Here is a 21,391-nt window from a genome sequence, read left to right as displayed (position 1 = left end):
GACGCCTCCCAGAAACTGAAAGAAAACCTGCTTGAGTTCCAGACAACTACATGGGCAGATGTCCATAACCGTTACAAATCAAAGATAAGAATAGAAGATGATCAGCTCGGGTTCCCGGCATCAAATAAGGGTCGGGATTGAGAAAAGAACAAGGATAAATGGAAGGATGATTTTGATGCAGATCGGCGATCTTCTAAGGGCCGGTCTTTGCCCTACGAAAGGGCCGAATGATGCGGCAGAGGGTTCTGATCAGCGGATAGGTTCGCTCTTGATAGAAGAACTGACCGTGACCAGAATAGCAAATCATTACAAGGTAAAGAGGTATCAGCTTCCATGGATTCCACCTATCCCAGGCTGTCCGAGTATAATTTCAACGTCAGCGTAATGGAGCTGGTATCGGCGATGAGGAACATCAAGGAAGTGCGGTTCCCGAGGCCAATGAGATCTGATCCCAGCCAAAGGGATTTTAATATATGGTGCGAGTACCATAGAACTAACGGTCACCGGACTAGGGACTGCCGACATCTTCTCGGGGAGGTGGCGATGTTGTTGAAAAATGTCCATCTCAGAGAGTTATTAAGCAACCGGGATAAAAATAATTATGGCCGCAACTGGGATAACGCAGAGCCCTCAAATATAGGTGAAGACCCTCCCCGACAAACCATCAACATGATTTTTGGGGGAAATGATATCAACGGTCTGACCTTCTCGGAAGCAAAAAAGACAAAGGTGTCAGTGACTCATAGTAAGAGACCCCGGGAAGTCGCCGAGGATGACATCACATTCACAGAAGAGGATGCCGATGGACTTTTACTACCACACAACGATGCCTTGGTAATCTCTCTTAATGTTTTAGATTTTAAAATTAAGCGTGTTTTTGTGGACCCAGGAAGTTCAGCCAATATCATTCAATGGAGAGTGTTGGAGCAAGCCAAGCTAATCGGAAGCAACATTTCGGCCACAAAGCTCCTCACCGGGTTTAACTTGGAAGTGTGACGACCCTAGGAGAGATCCTGCTTTCCACGAACGCCGAAGGGTTCATGAAGACTACCTTGTTTGAAGTAGTAGATGGCGACATGGTCTACAACATAATTCTTGGCAGACCATGGCTATACGAGATGAAGGTCGTGCCATCAACGTATCACCAACTGATGAAATTCCTAACTCCAGAGGGAATCAAACAAATAAGAGGAGGTCAACTGGAGGCAAGGGAAATTAACGCGGTCTCGGTTTCCTGTAGTAAAGGGAAGGAACATGCGGCATAGCAATTTTAGGAACCGACGCCTACTCCCGAATCTAACGAAGATGACAAATAGGGGGAGTCGTTGGAATCCTACCAGGTACCAAGGTATTTCTAGGTACTGGAAGAAACGGACGCAACCAAATCCACAGCGGAATAACTCGAACAAGTGGCATTATTGGAGAAATTCCTTGAGAGGAAGTTCCACTTGGGGACATGATTAAATCCCGAGCTCAGGTCAGGATTTATAGAATTTCTTAAAACCAATGTTGATTGTTTCGCATGGTTGCATGCGGATATAATAGGTATCCAGCTACAGGTGGTCATGCACAAGTTAAGCCCGGACCCCATCATCCCTCCCGTAAGGCAAAAGAAGCGCCCAATCGTCAAGGTCAAAAATGAGGTTTGTCAGAGAAGAGGTAACTTGATAGCTCGATATCAGTTCAATCTGGGAGGTAAAGTATCCCGACTGGCTAGCAAACGTAGTAGTAGTAGTTCCAAAAAAGAATAATAAATTTTGCATGTGCATAGATTATAAGGATCTGAATAAGGCATTCCCAAAAGATTCATTCCCATTGCCAAACATTGATGAAATGATTGATGCAATGGCTGGACACAAGTTGATGAGTTTCCTCGATGCCTATTTTAGGTACAACCAAATCAAGATGAACCCGGAGGATCAGGAAAAAACTTCGTTTATAACGAACTTTGTCACATATTGCTACAATGTGATGCCCTTCGGGCTTAAGAACACCGGAGCCACTTATCAAAGGCTCGTGAACAAAATGTTCGAAAAGCAAATAGGGAAAACAATGGAAGTTTACATAGATGATATGCTGGTTAAGTCTTTGAATGTAGGTGACCATCTAAAACACCTCCAAGAAACATTTGACATCCAAAGGAAGCACAACATGAAGCTTAACCCCGAAAAGTGTGCGTTCAGAGTCAGCTCCGATCAATATTTGGGTTTTCTAGTGTCACAAAGGAGGATCAAAGTCAATCCCCACAAGATTAAATCCATCAAGGACATTCCAGACTAGCTGACAAACGTGAAAGAAGTCCAAAGACTAATCGGAAGTCTATCCACTCTAAGCATGTTCATTTTTCGGTCCTCGGAAAAAATACCATCACTTCTTCTCACTTCTAAAGAATAAGAACAACTTCAATGGACTTTGAAATGCCAATAGGCTCTAAAAGACCTGAAATGATATCTATCAAGCCCTCTGTTGCTATCGAAATTGAAGGAAAGTGAACAATTGCGAATATACTTAGCGGGCTCGGAGGTAGCGGTAAGTGCCATTCTAGTCTCTCGTTATCTGCACCTCAAAATATTGCCTTAGCTCTCGTAGTCACCGCTCGAAAGCTTAGGCCTTACTTTCAATGCCACCTGATAACCGTGGTGACAACTTTTCCCCTGCGGAATGTCCTTCACATATTTGAATTGGCAGGTCGACCGGCCAAATGGGCAGTCGAAATGAGTGAATTTGACATCTAATATAAACTCAGGACTGCGATCAAATCACAAGTTTTGGCCGATTTCAGTCCCGTACTGCTGCCTTTGGACACTAAGGAAGCGGTGATGGTGTCAGACACGACATAAGGAGTTTGGACCTTGTTTACGGACAGAACTTCCAACGTGAAAGGGTCTGGGCTTGGGGTAGTCTTAATCACACCCTCGGGAGAAGTCCTGAGGCAGGCCATAAAAATTGTTCCCTTGACTAACAGTGAAGCCGAGTACGAGGCTTTGATTGCAGAACTTGAATTGGCCTGGGGACTAGCCTTCGAGGTCATCCAAATCAAATGCGATTCCCAGCTGGTGGTAAATCAAGTATATGGAATCTTCGATACCAAGGAAGAACGCATGCAACAATATGTGGTGAAAGTTCAAACTCTACTCGCACGATTCAAGGAATGGCCAATTACTCACATCCCAAGAGAAGAAAACGCAGAAGCGGATGCATTGGCCAATCTGGGCTCATCTACGAAAATGAAGGGATTAGATTCTGGTACATTCGTACAACTTATGCACATGGTGCTGGATGTGGATGGTTATTCTGAAGTAAATACGACCAACTTGTTCTGGGACTAAAGCAAGCTACCCGAAGATCCAAAGGTATCCCAGGCACTCCACACCAAAGCAACTCGTTACAGCTTCTGGGTAGGACAGTTATACAGAAGGTCGTTCCAAGGCCCGTTGGCCCGATGCTTAGGCGCTTCCGAAGCTAATTATGTGATGAGAGAGGCTGAACAAGGAATTTGTGGAAACCATTCAGGTGCAGACTCGTTGGTGTTAAAATTAGTTAGGACGGGATGCTACTGGACCTGTATGGAACAAGACGCTAAGGCATTCGTTTAGAAATGCAACAAGTGTCAACACCATGTGCCATTAGTACACCAACTGGCAGAGCTACTGCACTTGGTATTATCCCCATGGCCATTCATGAAATGGGGAATGAATATAGTCAGGCCACTGCCACCAGCTCCCAAGAATGTAAGATTTCTCTTAATTTTAACTGATTACTTCACTAAGTGGGTTGAAGCAGATCCTTACCAGAAAATCGGCCAACGGGAAGTGGTCGATTTTATATGGGAAAACATAATCTGCCGGTTCGGAATACCAAAGGAGATTTTCTGTGACAACGGGCCACAGTTCATAGGCTCAAAGGTTAGAAAATTCCTTGAAGACTTGAAGATTAAAAGAATCATGGACTTGGCGCACATATGGATGGTGGCCCAGAAAACAAGAATGGAAAGATATTATAATCGAAGAGACAATCTCCGTTATTTCAAATTGGTAGACTTGGTTTTATGAAAAGTGACTCAAAATACCCGAGAGCTTAATGCAGGGAAGCTGGGTCCGACGAGGAAAGGCCCCTACCGGGTTTCAGCTGTCCCCAGAAAAGGTTCATATGAACTGAAAAACCAAGACAGAGTCAAATTTCCAAGCAACTGGAATGTGACACACCTCAAAAGCTATTATTGCTGATGAGCACCGCTCTCTTTTTCCCTTCGTCCAGTTTTTGTCCCAATTGGGGCTTTATGGCGAGGTTTTAATGAGGCAGCAACGAAAAGCATACTACGAAGGAAACGTCGTCAGCAGAAATAAGACCTTTAAATAACAAGGCATTGAAATGACAAACCATTGCAATATGGTTAAATAGTCTTTGGCTCGGTGGCAAATTCTTAATGGGAAGCTAAACTTGACACCGGACCAAAGGCTATTCAACCATTTACAAGTGTTTTCCCTACAAGCCATTGGGGGTTGGTTAGATAATCTTTGGCTTGATAGCAAAGTTCCTAACGGGAAACAAAGCTTGCTATCGGACCAAAGATTATCCAACCATTCACTAGTGGAATCCTCAAAGGAGGAAGACTTCCAGTCTTCCAATTTGCATTCTTCGCATTCAAATACCGGGGGTAATGATATGAGAATATGGCAATTTAATTGCCACAGAAATTGGGACTACAAAATCCGAGAACAAAAATGTCTCATCGGGAGACTGCACAACTAGCCCCGAAGAAACAAGTTGTACAAATTAGCCACAAGTAATGGCAATTTTTTTCTTTCAGCAAAACGAATGCTAATGTACTTTTGAAGATAGAAGGAATAAAATAAAGTCCTTTTATTTTTTTTCTTGTTTCTTGTCTAAACGACGAATTAAATTTATCATTTGAAAGTTAATCAAGTACTTCAAATGCTAGTGCCGGAATGAATAGGAGACATCCTCTTCAAGAGCACCATCAACATAAGAGGGCCCTCTCTTATGAAACCCCGACAGTAAAGGGTTGGTTCCAGAAGAGTTTACACCCGGAATCCAAATGCTATGGGTGAAAAATGCATCCTAAGCCTTTCATAATTCTACGCAGAAAAGGAAACTTTGCGCAATGCTTAAACAAAAAGCACTTTTATTTATCAAACGTGCCAAGTAGCATAAGTACAAAAATATGAAAAGAAAAAACAAAGGAAAAATAAGGCAAAAAACTAAACTATATCACCCCAGAACTCGGGGGAAAAGAAGAATCAGTGCCCCTAGGAGAAATAGGCAGATCTACCATCGGATCGGGATCTTGGACTTCATCATTATTCTCTTCAAGTTCCTCCTCGATTCCCGAGAACTCGAAACCAGAACTAGAAGAGTCAGTTGCATCGGGCTGAGCTGGAAAGCGCCTTCAAGCAGTTGGCTCCAGCTCTCGGGCCTTAGCGATTTGATCATCAATATCAATAACGCCTGCTTTGGCCTCTTCCAAGGTTTGTTTCCTCATGCTATACATAGAATGTGTTTTTTCGATGATGAAGGAATCCGCTCGGTGCTAAAGTTCTGATTCAAGCCGATCAACCTCGGTCGAAAGGCCATCCCACTCGGATCTCGTGGACCTAAGGCTAAGATCAAGTCACTGGTAGTGGTTATATGAACCTTATTGTGTTCCATGATCCTTTTATACTTATCCTCTATCTGGGCACACTTCTCCTCAGCAGCAGTAGCCTCTTCAACTTTGGAGTTCAAGGCTGCCTCTAAGTTATTCAATTTGTCAATGGAGGCAGATACACGCTCGGCAGCAGCGAGCACAACATTCTGGACCTTAGACCACTTAGCCTTGGCTTCTTAAAACTGTACATTTATCTGGGAGGCTTCTTATCTAAAGGCCATGACTTCATGCTTTCTCTGCTATAACTGAGCCTCTAACTCACCGGCTTTAGCAACTTTTACTTCCAGCACCGGGAGGCGAGCATCAATTTGGTCCCTCCCAGCCAACAGTTGATCCACTCGGAGTTAAGCTTTTATTTTATCTAGGATCAACTTCTGAAGGCCCTCGGAGGCAAGGAAGTTGGCCTGCAAAGCAAAAACCCAAGTTAGAAACCGTGTCATAGCAAGTAAAGAAGAAACAAGCAGTAAAAAGAACAAATATGTTACCACTGCTGCATTATGCACGGCATTGTTTAACAAACACTCTCCCGAGAGAGAGTGTATTTTCTAGGTAGTTGGAAAGTTCCACTGGTCGGGACAACAGATGGCACTCGGTATATACCGAGAGGGAGACACTCCTCCTCCTTTGGGGATCTGTAGAAGGGAGAGAATAATTGTGCCCAAAATTCCCATGGTCTGGGGACTGGGGAGGAGGGACATCCTCCTCTCGGGTGTCTAGACCGGTGGGGACGATATAGCAGTTGCTAGTGATGAAGGTATGGCTCGCGTGGAAGGAGATGAAGCTAATGGTGTTGAGGGTTGAGAAGCAACTTTGGTGGGGGCAATGCTGGTTGTTGGTTGATCACCAACCGAAGACAGAAGAGGCCCGATAATCGGCCTCACAATACTGGAGCAACAGTTAGGACTGGAAAGGGAGAGTTGGCATTCTCCACCAAGTCAAAATCTCCCAGAGCGCTTGGGCATCATTCTCGATTGGGTTTGTAAGCTCTTCAGATTGAACATTTTGTTGAGCTGATGAAGGTTGTTATTTCCTTTGTAGGGAAGCCCCTTAATCACCGGCTTCCCCATCATCATCAATCACTATAGTGACTACGGATGGCTTAGGCGCGACTTTCTTCACCTTTTTATTCTTGCCCTCGGCTGAGAAAGAACGTCGCCTTTTTGGTTACTTGTTCTACGGTCGAAGACTCTGAGAGGAAGCCCTTGCACTAGAATCAGATCCAATGGCGCCTGTTTGGGTGAGAGCCTCCTTCGACAACCTTGCAACCTCCACGGGATCAACCAAAACATCCTCCTCAGGGATGGTAACAGAGCCCTGCGGGATACCTGAATTCAACAAAAAGAGAGGTTAACCAATTTTCTTATGCACAAAAATGAAATGAGGACATAATCAGTCAACTTACCATGACTCTTGGCCTTCCATCCATATTTGGGGGCCATCTCCTTCCACCGGCGGGTCTCAGGCAAGGTGAGGTCCAAAGTCTTCTGAACCCACCGATCTAGGCCTTTATCTCTTAGTGGTGTCCACCGAGTTGCTGAAATAATAAAAGAAGAAAGATCAACAACAACATGAAACAACCTTTTTTTTCAGAAAAAAGACAAATTTTGAACTTATGTGTACGAGTCTAGGACTCAGGGAGAGATAGAGTTATGGTCGGGATGTTATCCCTGGTGCAACAACGACAAACCGCTCAATCAGTCCATGGTCGTTGTCGTCATCCATGCTCTTGAGCAAAGCATGGTGGCCACATTTACTGAAATGTATTACTCCCCCACGGAAAATCTTGGGGGAGTATAGATTCATCATATGAGCCAAGGTGAACTCCTCATGCATTTTTTGGCACAACTGTCATAGAGAGGCCACCGTTCACCATTTCGAAGGGCCCGCCTGTGCCAAACAAACTTGGTATCATTGGCATAACTCCAAAATCATGGAGTCTAGTCTCCCGCTCAAAGAAAACGCACCCAAAGTGAATAAGTAGGTATAAATATACATGAAGCCCTTCTTAGTGAAGGTTACTCGCTCCACCAGTTCAGGAGCAATGATGTTCAGGTCATGGCAATCACAGTCCTCTTTCACAGCAGGAATACTGGAAGGACGGATAGAAGAAGGGTATATGCTAACAGCCCAAGTGCGAGTGCTTGAAGAAGGGAACTTTACTTCAAAGTCCTTGGTTGTGTTGAGATGTTTGTGGATGATTGTGTTCACTGTAGGGGGGGTCAGCATCAACATTAATTTCTTTGTCTTTACTCTCCTTCGGACCCCCACCGAAGAGAAGACCGGAGTTCTTAGAAGAGTTATTAAAGGAAGCCATGATAATCAGAAGGTGGTAAGAGTTTTGTTAAGAAAGATGAAAGCAACAAAGAGTTGAATGCAAAGAAGTTGTGAGAGTTTGTAGAACTATTAAGTGTAAAAGAAGAACAATGAAGCGTATAAGTAAAGGAATAGGCGGCTAAAATCGTGGCCATGATTACCTCGAGAACCAGCGAAAATATTGCAAAATCGAGGAGTAACGCGTGTTCGGGGTATTAAACGCGAAGAGACGTGCGTCTTATCCAGCGTCAGAAACCTTTCAGAAGGGTTGAGAGATTTTCCTGCCAAGAAAGGAATCTTCACCAACTTCCCGGTAACACAAAGATATGCCACCGGAAAGTAGGGGACTATCTGTATAGGGTAAAATCGGTTCACATTAAATACTCAAATGATAGAGTGACACATATAGACGGGAACAGACGGAAGTCAAAGCCAGTGGAAACCAAGACCGAGGACAACAACTTCGGTTGGCATCGGGTAGACACCAAAGGGAATATTGTTAACGAGGGCAAACTAATATTTGCCACTAGATGACATTCAATGGAGAATATTCCTCAGTATTGAATACATGCCAGTTACAGAGACTTTTTGCATTCATTACGTGCCGTTACATATTCATCAATGGCACCCATTATTGTCATTTAAGAGGGGCTTGATCCTAGGACCTTGTTCCCTAAGTTTAGCTATAAATAGTGACTTCAACAGCCATTGTAAGGGAGGAAAAATTCTGACAAACTTATGCTTCACATTATTCAAAGCTAAATAATACTTTATTTTTTGTCTAACGATATTCTTATTGCTGCCTTCGGAAGCCTTACTCCCGGAACCAAGTTGTCTGCTACTTTATCTCAATTTCTACGCTAAGTCTTGCATTTTATTTAATTTATTTATTATTTTGGATCAAATCGATTCGCTTGTCTATAAACCACATTATAAATTCAACTGTACTATTTTACGGATAAACAGAAAGCAAATTGGATATTTATTTCTTTTACTGATAGTGAGAGGATTGAAGGGGAAAAAGGCAAAAAAAGGAGATAAAAGAAAAATACCATTGTTGGTCATAGGGAGGTTCCACCTTACTTTTCTCTTGCTGTCACGCCCCAAACCCGGGGGGCGAGACCGGCATCCGGTGCCTCACTTAACCAATCATACCAACTTGAGACTGAGCGACTCTGAACATACAATGTCATAATTTGGCCATAGGGCCACATTGCAAGACAATTTGAGAAACAAAAATATAAAACTAAACGGAAACTAGCTCTGACTGAACATCAATATAAAGCTGGGCCGACAAGATCGTCATAACTACTGTAGCTGACAAGCCAACAAAAATATACATACAAGGCCTACAAGCCCAACATACTGCACTGACTGATAGGATATGTCTACAAGCCTCTACTGATGGAAGTAATGTGGTCGGAACAGGGCCCCGACCTACCCATAATATATATACATATATACACAATATGTACTAAGAACCCTAGACACAACAACTCTGAAGGACGTGGAGCTTACCGATCAAGCTGAACACGGACATCACCTACGGAGTTGGTCTACCAATCTGTCTATCCGAACCTGCATGCATGAAATGCAGCGTCCCCAGGAAAGGTACGTTAGTACGAAATAATGTACCGAGTATGTAAGGCAATAGAATAACTGAAAGTTGAAACTAAACTGATAATATAATAACTTAAAGTAACTGGGACTCAAATATGATTTGGAGATATACTTACCTGCTGATACTTGCGGACAAGCCCTCGCGATCGCGAAGGCAAAAGTCACGAACCCAGGAAAAGTCCTCTTCGCGATCTCGAGAAGACACTCACGAACGCAATGCACTGAGTCTCCCTCTCATCGTGAACGTGTACCCCCACACGCAAACGTGAAAGGCAACTGGGTTGCCCAGGCCCAGGTCTTTTACGCGAACGCGACGAGTCACCCGCAAATGGGAAGGCCACCGGTCCTAAGCCTCCGCGATCGCAGACCAGACTTCGCAAACACGAAGAACAACATCACCCTGTCCCCAATTTCTTCTTCGCTATCGCAAGGGTCCTTACGCATTCGCGAAGAAGGAAACCAGAACAGCACACTAGCAGTTTTTGGACTTAGCTCCGAGCGGTCGGAAATGCACCCGAGCCCCCCGATACCCCGTACAAATGAACCAACAAGTCTATAACCATAATACGGATCTGCTCGAACCCTCAAAACAAATAAAACAACATTGAAACTACGAATCGCACCCTAAAACAAAATTGAATCAACTTATGAACTTCAACTTCTTAACTAGCTCCAAACGCGTCGAATCATAATTAGACTACTTGGAATGACACCAAATTTTTTGTTCAAGTCATAAATCACCATATGGACCTATTCCCAGGCTCGAAATCCCAAACGGACCTAGATAACACCAAAGTCTACTCCAAACTAAATTTAAAGTACTATAAAACCTTCAATGAACCAACTTTAAACATTAAGCGTCGCAATGCTCCTGGATCACCCGAAACCCGATCCGAACACATTCCTAAGTTCAAAATCATCATACGAACCTATTGGAACCATCAAATACCGGTTTCAAGGTCGTTGACTCAAGTCAAACTTGGCCATCATAGGCCACTATTAAGGAACTAAGTGTTTCGATTTCAACCTAAACCAACTATCACTGCAAGTCATAAAATAGTAAAAGCACATACGGAAAGTCTTAATTAGGGGAACGGGGATCTAGAAGCAAAAAGACCAGTCGGGTCGTTATAGAGTAGGTATCTAGCCCCGAAGAAGTAGTGACAAGGGGTCGACATCGACACTTACTAGTGGTCTAATAAATCAAATATAATAAGATAGACAAGTATGAAACATGGTAAGTAAAATGTGTGAACAGATATAGGTAAATAATACGGTCTACAACTGAGTAGTGAACACAAAGTCCTCTATTATCGCATATCTCCTCAAATGGAATATGTAATGGTCAATGCCAAATCAACGGTCACATCTCAAGTCAGGAAACTCATGAGTACGCGGACTCCATATGAAGTATTTTGCACGATTCTTCCGAGGTGAGCTGCCCAATCCCAAAAGAGTATTTCATAGAACTGTCGAGGCGAACGGCCTGATCCCATAAGAGTGTGATACATAATCCTACCGAGGTGAATGGACCGATCCCATAAGAATATGATACATGATACTGCTGAGGCGAATGGCCCAATCCCATAAGAATATGTTACTCTGCCGAGGCGAACGGCCCGATCCCATATGAGTGTGGTACATAATCTTACCGAGGCGAACGACCCGATCCCATAAGAATATTACTGAGGCATGTAGCCCGCTTCCATTAGAATATGAAACTTTGATGGGTCACTGACCCCACTCATGAATATACGTGTGAGATATAAAATTCAAGAAAAACTATCAGACGAATAGGCATAACACGGAAGAAATTCATAAAGAAAAGTACAATTTTCGTGGCGAATCAAGTAGCTCGTCAAGTATCTAAAGTAGCAAATCTGATACTTTACTCGAGTCTAGTCTCAGGCTTAATGTAAATTAAAGCATTTAAACAGTAAAGAATAACTCAAATACTACAATTAAATCATGGCGTGAGTCTAAGTCTACCCAGATATAAATCAGGAATTCTAGCATACGCACGGACACTCATCACCTCATACATGTGTAGCTCCCGCAACACATAGCACATAATAAATATAACACCTACAGGGCAAATTCCCCCTCACAAGGTTAGACAGGTGACTTACCTCACTCTGAAGTTCCATAACCAGCTCCAACACCTCCCTATCACCTCAAACCGATGCCCACCAATCCAAAACTAGTCAAACAACGTACAAACCGATAAACATATACTCCAATACTCATAATTTAATAATTTATAACAATTCTCAACTCCGCTCAAAAAGTCAACAAAGTCAACCCTCGGGCCCACGTGCCCCGATTCCAAAACATTTTGAAGATAATTACTATCCATAACACCACGGACTCAAATATATACTTTATTCCAAATTCCATGTCAAATTTCGTGCTCAAAATCCAAAAATACCAAATTCTAGATTTTCTTTCAAAATCTCACAATTTCTACCAATTTCCATGTTAAAATCCTTGTAGAATCCATGTAATTAACTTACAATATGTGAGAATTACTTACCTTGCCATAGATGATGAAAATCTCCCCTTGAAGAGCTCCAAATGTCGCTCAAACCATTTGTGAAGTGGAAGAAATGAGCCAAAACCCGAAATAAAACAAGTCTGCCCACCAATTCTCAACCTCGACCAGCTACCAAATCGCTCTTCGTGAAGGCAACACACCAGCAGCGAATGTGGTGGTCAACTCCACGATCCATACGCGTAGGTGACCAAACCCTAGCAAACGCGTAAGACAAAACACCTAGTTCCCCTTACCGCCAAACCTTCTACGCGATCACAGCCTCTTTCTCGCGATAGCGATACACTGCCGCCTAAAGCTTCGTGAATGCGAGCCCTTCTTTGCGAACGCGAAGTACAAACTACCTGATGCCCAAAAGACCTTCGCGGACGGGACCCTTTCTTCGCGATTGTGAAGAAGGAAGCACCAGAAACAACAGTCCAAACATGGCGAAGTGGTCCGTAGCCCATCCGAAACTCACCTGAGGCCCCCGGGATCCCGTCCAATCATACCAACCATTCCCAAAACATGACACAAACCTGTTCGAGGCCTCAAATTACACCAAACAACATCCAAACTACGAATCGACAATCAAAATCCTTCTTTTAACTTTCAAACATTCAAACTTCGTCGAACGCGTCCGAATCACACTTAAACATTCTGGAATGACGCCAAATATTACATACAAGTCACAAATCATGATACGAACCTATTCCAAGGCTTGAAATCCCAAATGGAGATCGATAATGCCAAAGTCTACTTCATATCAAACTTAGGAATTTCTAAAAGCTTCAAAATGCCAACTTTCCACAATGAACGCTGAAATGCTCCCGGGCCACCCGAACATACGCCCAAGTCCAAAATCATCATACGAACCTATTGGAACCTTCAAGTCCTAATTCCAAGGTCATTTACTTAAAATTCAAACCTTGGTCAACTCTTCCAACTTAAAACTTCCGAATTGAGAATTTTTCCTTCTGAATCAACTTCCCGAAATTTAATTTTGACCATGCGTACAAGTCATAAAACATGAAATGAAGCTACTCGAGGCCTCAAACTGCCAAACGACGTGCAAGAGCTTAAAACGACTGGTCGGGTCATTATATTCTGCCCTACTTAAACATACGTTCGTCCTCGGTCGTGCCAAGAACCGTTCTGGAGTTGCCCAAAACCGCTGATTAACACCTCGTGCACCTATTCGTGTCACCACAACCCATGTGAGCACATTATCTCGAGCCAGACTAAGATCCTTCCTGCTACCTTAGCCCACAGGCCTTAGAACCAAATTCCAACATCCGAAATTCTCTACGAGACCTGATACATTCAATACAATATATACTTGTCATATACATGTGAGATAAAATAACAGGAGCACAGTAAAGAATAATGACATAGTGAAACTATAGAATAATTTTAATAGTAAATAAAGGAGCGAAGGGAAAAAAAGACTCTAGTGTTTGGGCCTCAAAGAGGCAGGCCCAGTAATACAGGGACGAGCAACAGCTAACTCTAGACCTTCTGAGACATAGCAAGGCTGGACTCAGGCCTAAGTTCTTAAAGAACTCAGTGGGCCCAAATCATTGTACATGTTCAAAAGAAAAGAGTAGGTCATTAGAGAGACAGTACTATATACATGCCCATATATGAGATTTGCAAAGCAAAGAGTAAATGAAAGATAACTAACAGTATCTAAACACTAAGGAGGTCATACTAATGTGGTGGTTATGTATAGTAAGTGACCCACATTGAACACCTTTCGTTGTCATTAAATACTAAACCCAAAGAGAATAACAGGTGTCAATAAATTAAGGGCTAAGGAGAGAATTCCACTCAAGGTTAATGCTCCCTTTGAATCCCCCAACACTTCAAAGTTCCCAAGGGTCTCAAGGCCCAGGGCAATACTTGTGCCGAGGAGAGCAGCCCAACCAAAAGTTAAACTCTACTCCCAAATACCTGTAACAACTAACGACTCATTCTTCCCTATAAGTTTAAGTGCCAATGAGGCTCTTTTAATGTAAATCAGCTACTATAACATTCCCTACCACAGAAGCATACCCTCTTCTTAACAGAAAAATATGAAGAACACAAGAACAGTTCCCATTTCTTAAAATAATACTTCTAGTTCTAGGTGCTTGATTAACATACTAGACAGACATGAAGCTCAAATTTCCAAATACAGATATAGGCAGGAACATCATATTGTTTTTTCTAGAGAACCAAAAAATTAGAATCAATCATCTTAGAGATAGATAAATAGCACATAGTTTAGAGTTGCAACAGCTTTGGGATACAGTTGTTATTGCCTCAATAGATTGATCACAGATTAGTTTAGCATCAGTTTTTGTCATTAACACACACATAGCTTAGCAATACTACTTGGGACCTTTTGAAAACATCAGTAATTATTCAGACAATGACATAGGCAGGTTATTGTACTCAATCAGTATCAACAAGAGGTTTCTCCAAGACCAGATTCAATTCAGATTAATAGGGAAAAGAGAGAACGGAATGCAGTTTCAAAACAGTGTTCAAAAGTATGAAGTCATGAGGGATAAACAAAGATTTGTGCCAAACTTTCATTCATCCACACATATAGGGATTTCAACCAAAACTATGACCTCACAAGATAGGATGAGTCTCAACCATTACAAAAGCAGATTGTTGACGAGCTCGAAACACACACTTAAATTATGCTCGCTAGTCAAATATAGTATAGTATAATATCGTATCCAGAGGGATTGAATTTAAACAGTATTCTTGTAGTTTCTAGCTTGATTACTATACAAAATGATCAACAATTGAGTTTTCTATGATTTTTAACTACAATTAACTAAGAATATAAAGCTATTGACTAATGACAATCGAAACAAAGGTAAGCAAGGAAGTGATCAATGGGAGAAAATAGGGGTTGATAGGATAGGTGTAAGATAATTGTTTGGGATCTAACTCTAGGTAATTCACTTCTAATATTTAAATGAGTCTCTCGAATTTACTCAATTATTAGTTCAAACGTTAGGCAAAAACTCCTCTCTCGATTAAGTCTTAACCTCACAAGATGAACCAATTTAAGCACGTGAAGATATGCAAGAATGCATAGTGGATTGGTATTTAGGAGAACCTCTCTCGATTATCCTCCTAACTAGGTTTAATCAATGATTCAACTAGCCTCTTTCGATTACTAAGAGGAATATATGAACTCAACCAACAATATAATGCAAAAATATCACAAGTTATGCCTCTCTCGATTACATGAACAAGTGCATATAGATGCAACAATTAAATTATCCAAAACCGCTTCAATACATAAAACTAGAGTTATAATCCAAATACAATAATCAATACACCAAACTCGTCAAACCCTAAAGAGAAATACTTAGTAGATATGGAGCAATTCATCACAAATAAAGTATAGGAAAACATAAATTTGATCCAAACTCGGGTCTTGACTGAGGGAGGAATTATGAAATCCTTGTGCTCGTGTTCTTCCAAACCCTCCTTAGCCTCCCTAGGTCGAATATGTGTCAAAAGTCCAGAAAATATAGTTTTTTCATGTATTTATACCAAGTAGGGTCGGGCCCAGACGAAACCACCTTCTCCTAGCCGAAATAGGATTTTTACTTTGTAAAAGTTGCAAAAGCGCGTCGTGTGGGGCAACGTGCCATGCAGGGCATTAGTGTGGAAATCCAGAGAGTCAGCATCTGTCAGGCATCAGCTTTTGTACAGCTGCGGCGCCCCCACGTGCCGCGGCAAGCCATTTTTCTCAGAGTAAGGATTTAATCTTACTTTTTGACGTCCAGACTTGGTCCTCGACCCCCGAACATGATCCCGGCTTAATTCCTTGGGCTTTTACTCAGACGTCAAAGCTCCAATTAGCTCGAATTCATTCCATAACATCTACATAGCTCGCAATTACTTCTACAAGGTATAAAACACATAATAAGTGCAAATCACTATCAATTAAAGCTCAAACATGAATAAAGTGCTGTAAATTAACGTGCAATAAGCGACTAAAAGACGAGATTATAGTCTACCATCAATTATCAGTATCATTAAGGGTTTAAAAACATGAAAACATCATACTAAGCAGACCTAACTTAGTTGTACAGACTAAAGTTGATAACTAGACATGGTGGAGTTGTATTCAACTTATAGAACAGTTAAACATTCAAATACAACAAGCACAACGACAATCTAATTTATAAGAGGTAGGCTGATCATAACAAAACATGTGTAGAATGACCATTGATGTTTACAGAAGTTCATCCTATAAGATTGTTTCATACTTAGAGATACAACTGACAATTAGACATAGATATAAAGCTTTCATAGTGATGATTCAAAGAATACTTAAAGATTAACAAGCACTTATGTACAGGAAGGAGAGGATTTAAATACTTAAACTTCATATATTTTATTTAAGTGATGAAGAGTTAAACTGTGAGCATTCAGACAACAGCCTTAGCAACAAAATGCAGAAAACAGCATGGCAGGGGTAAGGATCATAGTAAGATCATTAAAAGTAAATATGAAACCTATGCAAACACGAAAGGTCATTAAGGTATATTAAGTAGCTTAATCACATAGGCTGTTTAATAGGCATGCTTGATACATAATAGAAATTAAAGTCATTAAGAGCACTCGGTAACTTAATCAACACTGATAAAATATAATAGCTAAACACAGATCAATAAAAAAGTCTTGGTAACCTAAAATAAAAAAAATTATAGACTAACAGCAAACACTATAGATGAAAACACTTAACAGGAAAATAGTAGTTCGTTCATGTTTTTTGAATAAAGCAATCAAATAGAGGGTGGAAGTACACTGACCTTTTTTAGGGCAGCAGACCAAACAGGGTTTCTAACTTAGTCGTATGAAGACCAAGATTTAAAGCTCTTGATCAGTGAAGAAACTCAAAAAACAGAAGGAATAGAGATCAATCAGAAAAAGAAATCTAGCCTCTTAACTCATATGAAATTTTAGACTACTGTTTGGTAGGTTGCTCGATGATGTTAGGTGTAGTTGGTTGTTCTTGGTGGGAGCATTTACAACTCCTATTTATAGTGCATTCATTGCCTTAGGCTCAACAGAATTCTAACTCAGTAGTGGAGAGTGACGAAGGGTTAGTGATGTGAGCATAATTAAGTGAAAATCCTAGAAAATAGAGGGAAATTTGTGAGGCTTTTTACCTGGGCATGGGGAAATGAGAGATCGACCATTGAAGCATGAGAGACCATCGGTCAGAACTGTAATACACAGAGGTCATTGCATTTGACCTTTGGATATCGAATATCAATGATGAAGTCAGCTAATGTCCTCATGATTGCTTCGATTTGAAAGAACGAAGGAAGAAATCAGACAAGTTGAAGTTTCATGCTTCGATCTGAGACTCCTTGATTAGGGCTTTTGAAATCAAATGGTGAAAACAGAAAGAACAACAAGATCTGAAGTACAGAAGAAAAATAGATAACCATGCATGCCATGGATTTGAAAGATCAAAAGCGATTTGAAGTTTCATCTCTGGGTTAGGGTTAGGGTTCGAATTTGAGGATTTCAAACTTGATCGATGAAAGAGGAAAGATTCGGCGAGAATCACGGGTGTGGGAGACATGGAGGATGAATCTCTGGATGAATTCATGACCTTGCACGAATTTGTGCAAGGTCTTTTGATTGATTTGGGTTTGAGGTTGAGAGAAAAGATGGGAAAGGGAAAGAGAGGCAGAAGGTCTTGGGGGAAATGATTTTAGGGTTAGGGGGTCTGGGAGGCCGTCTCTAAGGTTAAACTTGAGAGACGAGATCTGGGCCGTTGGATATGATGATCAACGGCCTTGATAATTCGGGTACTTAAGGGTTTTGAAGAGGAATTTTGGTGGCCGTCAGATTATAGGGTTTTGATGGTGGAGATGAGATCTCTGGGCGAGCATTTAAAAATTAAAAGAAAACGGAGATAAATGTAGGCCGTCGATCAAATGGACTAACGGTTTAAATGCATGTGTGTTTCTTGTGTGAGTTAGATTGGAGAGCTTACGTGGCGAATTTCTATTGGTTCTCAAGGGTTAGGGCGGATTGCCAAAGTAGAATAGAGGGTCTTTTGGGCTGGGTCAGATGGGATAATTGGGCTAGGGTATTTGGGCTGAAATTGATTTGATGAATAGCCACTTTGTATTTAATTAAGGAATTGCAATTGTAGCCTTTTAGTTTTTAACCCTTTTAAAATTAATTTAATTAAACTTTATTAATTTCAAATAAAATATAGTAAAATTATAATTATCAAATACGCTACTAACTATTGTAATTAATTATTTATAAAACACTTTATTTTTTAAATTATAACACTAGTTTTGAATTATCAACATAGTAATCTAATTAATCAAAATTTGAGAAGTAATTCATAAATTAATTAAAAAACCTCTATGGTCTATTTAAAAAATTATTTTAATATTATTAAAATAATAAGTATATTTGTAATTACATAATACTAATGTCAGGTTATTAATTTCAAATCTAATACTTAATTAATTTGTAAAAATAGGTAATTATTGATAGAAAATACTTTCGAAATATTCATTGTAAACATTTAAGTATAAATAAATCAATTTTAAAAGGGAGGGTCAAAATTGGCCGTCAACAGCTACCCCTCTTTGACCGGAGAAGATGAAAAAGTTTTCGGGCAAAGAAATTGAACCAAAGCCAATTTTGTCCCGACTTTAGGCATATACTGCAAGAATATCACGAAGATTATAAGCTGCAGGATTGGGAGTTAAGGAAGATTCTGGGAGGATTTTGGGAAGATTTTGGGAGGTTGGTGCTGAATTCTGGCTTTGAATTTCTTACATACCTCGGGCTTAACGAGGATCAGGCCTCATGTAGTTCTGGAGTGAGGATTTTCAGGAAGCAATACTCGCAGGAACTGTCCCAGTATCGTATTATGACGATACGGCGAGACAGAGGATTGGGCACTCACGATAGCTTGAATGTTACTACTTGACTTGAAGGATTTGAAGATTTGGAGTTTTACTAGTCGTTTTGTGCCTGATCTTGGATCATTAGCCCGCTAATGAGTTTATTATCCCTCATAACATTGTAGTTTGGTCTGCTGCGTAGAAAGAGTTCCATGTTGCGATATTTATTCTTGCAAAAAATGAAATACACACATACCTATATGCTAAAAGGCGGAATATATTAAGATGTGATGTAAATGATGCAAGAATGATGATGCTTGGCTGCTGGCAAGCCGTTATTTGGGATCGACATGATGGAATACTTGAACTTGACTCGATTTGTTAGCCGGGTTATGTACCGTTCCGTAGTTGTCGGAGCATTGAAAAGTGTCTCCGCTTATTGGGAGAGCTTTGACTTGTAGAGTGTGTCCCCGCATGTTAGGAGAGCTTTGCACTGAGAAATGTCTCCGCTTGTTGGGAGAGCTCGATTTGTAGAATGCGTCTTCGCTTGTTGGGAGAGCTTTGCACTAAAATGTAAATTATTCTCTGCTTGGGAGCGATTGACATAAACTGTAATCATGCCTGAAGCTGCATGAGCAAAATGTCAAAACGTTCAAGCTAATAGCAAAGGAAAAGAAAAGCATGCCCAAGAGATAATCTTCACTATGTAGCTAAGTTGCAGCCATCGATTGGCAAAACATCGGTGACGAGGTTTGCAGCTGTCTATTCTAGCCTCCGTTGCGACATAGTGGCGGTGTGGATTGTTCCATTGGCGGAATGACAGTTTGCTATATACAAGGCTTTGATTGGCGAAGCCGATGTTTGATTTGTACAGGGCGCTCCGATCGATTGAGCTAACCATTTGTTATATACAGGACTTCAATTGGTGAAGCTGATGGCTCGTTTTGTACAAGGTGCTATGATTGATTGAGTAGACAGTTTGCTATATACTGGGCTTCAATTAGTGAAGTTGACGGCTCATTTTGTACAAGGTGCTTCGATTGTTTGAGCAGGCATTTTGCTATATATATATAGGGTGCCTTTTTCGTATCAGCGATCTAACTCGAGGTACCTATAAAGGATTCAAGGATTAGCTTGAGTTGTACTAGAAAAATTTAAGTAAAGGAGAAAGGGTGAAAATCCTGGGAAAGTGGAGGATCCTTCATTTTCCCCAGTGTGGTCCCAATATTTCCTTTCTTCTTGTTGACCCTGCACTCAAAGAAAAATACTCAATGGGAGCGGGGGTTGTTTTGTGTTGACCACAGTATCGGTTTTGCCTCGGTCTTTGATATGGCTATGCCATGAAGTTTGGTAGGTGGAACAAATTACTGTATTTATTAAAAATAATTTTGAAAAGCTTTGTTTTAAGACAAAGTCGTCGCTCCGGATTATGACATGTTAACGAAAGGTTCTCCAAACGCTAGCGTCGCTTCTTGAAAACTCCATCCTGTCGATGTCGATTCTCCGTGATGCCTTGACAGCACGTCTACTTGTCGTTGCGATTGCATCCTAATTCGAACTAATTCATTACAAAGGTTTTTCCTAAGGTTATGACCGAACCCTTTCAGGTTGCCTACGTATCCAAAATGGAATTAGGTATGAACGTAGTTCGTGGATAATGATAAAAACACGATGAAGGTGACCGAACCTGACTCAGGCAGCCTACGTATCCAAATGGAATCAGGTCAAGACATAGTTCAATTACAATAGATGCAAAATGATGAGATTAAGAATGAAATGGCCGAGTCTGACTCAGACTACCTGCATATCCAAATGGAATCAGGCCAGAACGTAGTTCAATTACAAAAGACGGCTAAATCTGATGAGGATTGCCTACGTATTCCTCCCTGAGGAAATCAAGTCGGCGTAGTTCTAGAGCAACATACAAAAATGATGTTTGTATTTTATATTACAAAAGAAAGGAGGGGGAGAAACCGAACCCTACGTGGGTTGCCTACGTATCCCTCTGTGGGAAGTTAGGTTGAATGTAGCTCTGTTACAATAAAACCTAACTCTATTTGTCTTCAAACATAGTATCTCTTGACTGCGCCTGATTTGAGGGGCTTCGTGTTGTTTCTTCCATCCATTTCTACCAAGATTAGAGCTCCTCTCGACAACACTCGGTGAACCACGTAAGGACCTTGCCAGTTTGGTGCGAACTTTCCTTTGGCTTCCTCCTGGAGGGGAAAGATTTTCTTTAGGACCAACTGCCCCGGTGTGAACTAGCGAGGCTTTACCCTTTTGTTAAATGCACTGGCCATCCTATTCTGACATAGCTGACCATGGCATACTGCATTCATTCTCTTCTCATCGATGAGC

The 21,391-nt window shown here is 41.2% G+C and overlaps 1 protein-coding gene across 1 annotated transcript; it reads left to right on the top strand.

Moving 5' to 3' along the window:
- The first annotated feature begins 384 nt into the window (after positions 1 to 384).
- On the top strand, positions 385 to 996 carry LOC138897371 (uncharacterized). Its single transcript, XM_070183336.1, has one exon. The coding sequence runs from the start codon at positions 385 to 387 to the stop codon at positions 994 to 996; it is 612 nt and encodes a 203-aa protein (XP_070039437.1).
- The last annotated feature ends 20,395 nt before the right edge of the window (positions 997 to 21,391 follow it).

This window comes from Nicotiana tomentosiformis, chromosome 8 (assembly GCF_000390325.3).
Source record: "Nicotiana tomentosiformis chromosome 8, ASM39032v3, whole genome shotgun sequence".
NCBI lineage: Eukaryota > Viridiplantae > Streptophyta > Magnoliopsida > Solanales > Solanaceae > Nicotiana > Nicotiana tomentosiformis.
Note: the sequence above shows the minus strand (reverse complement) of the source record. Positions and strands in the feature narration are given on the sequence as shown.